Source organism: Chrysochloris asiatica, unplaced genomic scaffold (genome assembly GCF_000296735.1).
Source record: "Chrysochloris asiatica unplaced genomic scaffold, ChrAsi1.0 scaffold00025, whole genome shotgun sequence".
Classification (NCBI taxonomy): domain Eukaryota; kingdom Metazoa; phylum Chordata; class Mammalia; order Afrosoricida; family Chrysochloridae; genus Chrysochloris; species Chrysochloris asiatica.
The window spans coordinates 21,683,973-21,685,744 of record NW_006408543.1 but is presented as its reverse complement, the minus strand read 5'-3'; the positions used below and the strand labels follow the sequence as shown (position 1 = coordinate 21,685,744).

Sequence of the window (1,772 nt, the reverse complement as noted above, 5' to 3'; positions counted from 1 at the left end):
ACCGCCAATCTTTCAGTTCAAAAAGACTTTGCAATTACTTTTCTTTGTTATAGGGTTTCTGACTGACTGCCTTATACTTGAATTCCCTGCGTTCTTTTGAGATAGGAGTCTTAGAGAAAAGAAAATATAGTTAGTTAAATACTTCTATATTCCAGGCATGGACATAGTACATAGTGTTCTTGCACTTACAAAGTTAGTAACATCGTTTACATTTGGGGGGTTGGGGGAGAAGGAACCTGAGGCTCAGAGTTTAGAAACTAATTTAATCATAGTTTGGCTGAACATGCCTGGTTGCAAAGCCAGTCCTCTTTCCAGTATAGAAGTAAGTCTCTAGAGGATGTGGATGACTCCCAAGAGAGACAGCTGGCATTTTTTATTATCAAGATTAGGAGTAATTGCTAATGTCATCTAGTAGGGAGAGGTCAAGGATGCTACTAAACGCCCTAGAGCCCACAGAGCAGTTTTCAAAATATCATTCAGTGCAAAATGTCAACAGTGATGCTGCTGAGAAAAGCCTACATTACAGGTGCTCCTTGTCCTGCTCCTGATTTCATTTCCAAAGAGTCAATGGTAGGTAAGTGGCTCACAATTAAACGAACTGTAGAAAGTCGTGAATAGATCAATTGCTTCTCCAGCTGCAGCTCTATTGCACTGTAAAGGAGGATGGAGGAGGGGGAGGGAGACTCAGAAAGCAGAAATTAGTTTGAATTATTGCGGTTAAGAATATGTGAATATGTAATGTAGGTCGTGGTGTGGCGCTGTAGGCTAAACACTGGACGGCACAAGGTCGGCGGTTCAAATCCACCAGCCGCTCGTAGGAAACCCTATACAGAGTCACTGAGTTGGAACCAACTCCACGGCAATTTACAGTAACGAAGTTGTAGGGGCTGCTTCAAAACTGAATTGGCTAAATGTTATCCTAGGAGCCCTGGTAGTGCAGCTGCTAACCTCAAGGTCAGCAGTTCGAATCTACCAGTAGCTCCTCAAGAGAACGATGAAGCCTTCTGCTCCCATATTTACAGCCTCGGAAACCTTATACAGGGTCTCAAGGCATCGGAACCGACGCGGTGGCACTCAATCACCGCCACCAAATGTTAGCCAGACCATAACCCACATTTGCTTTTCACTTTTTTCCATACCAGATGACACCGCCCCCCTCCTCCCACAGGGACAAGGCCTGCCAGGTGCATGGAGGCCACTCTGGGACAACCAGCAGGTTCCCAGAGCAGCAGACGGTGGTATCTGGGGATACAGCTCCCACCCAGCTCCCACGCCCCATCCTCATCCACTCTCCTCCTTCCTCGGGATACCGCGTGGAGGCGGGGCTGCGGCTGCGCACTTCCTCTGAGCCGTGACATCACAATCCCGACACCAGGCCCAAGCCCTTAGCAACCAGCCTGAGGACAGTCTCCTGGCCGCAGCCGCCCCCGCTGGCTCCTCTTTTTCCGTCCTGCGCTCGGGGCGAGTGTGGGGCTGATTGGGAGTCCAGGGCTGGGCCCGGCCCCGCAGGACCACAGGGAGCCCAGCTATCACCACGGCGCCTGCAAGAGGATCTAAAACCATGGAGGGCAGCCGGAGAGGTAAAGGGCAGCTCTCGCGCCGGCCCCAGGTCCGAATCGGGGTCGTGACTGCGCCCTGGAGGCTGCCGGTTCACCACTCACGACGACCCAGTCGTGGCTGCGAACCTTATGGGGGCAGATCCGCCTACTTGCTGGAAATTTGTTGACAGACTCGGAGAGCCCTGTCCCCTGAACTCTGGGTCTCCGCGATCG

At 51.4% G+C, this 1,772-nt stretch overlaps 1 protein-coding gene across 1 annotated transcript in view; it reads left to right on the top strand.

Moving 5' to 3' along the window:
- The first annotated feature begins 1,561 nt into the window (after positions 1–1,561).
- Positions 1,562–1,772, top strand: part of SPATA7 (spermatogenesis associated 7) — a 61,274-nt gene continuing 61,063 nt past the window's right edge. Inside the window, exon 1 of the mRNA XM_006839637.1 lies at positions 1,562–1,580. Coding sequence (XP_006839700.1) covers positions 1,562–1,580 — 19 coding nt within the window. The remainder of the gene's footprint in view (positions 1,581–1,772) is intronic.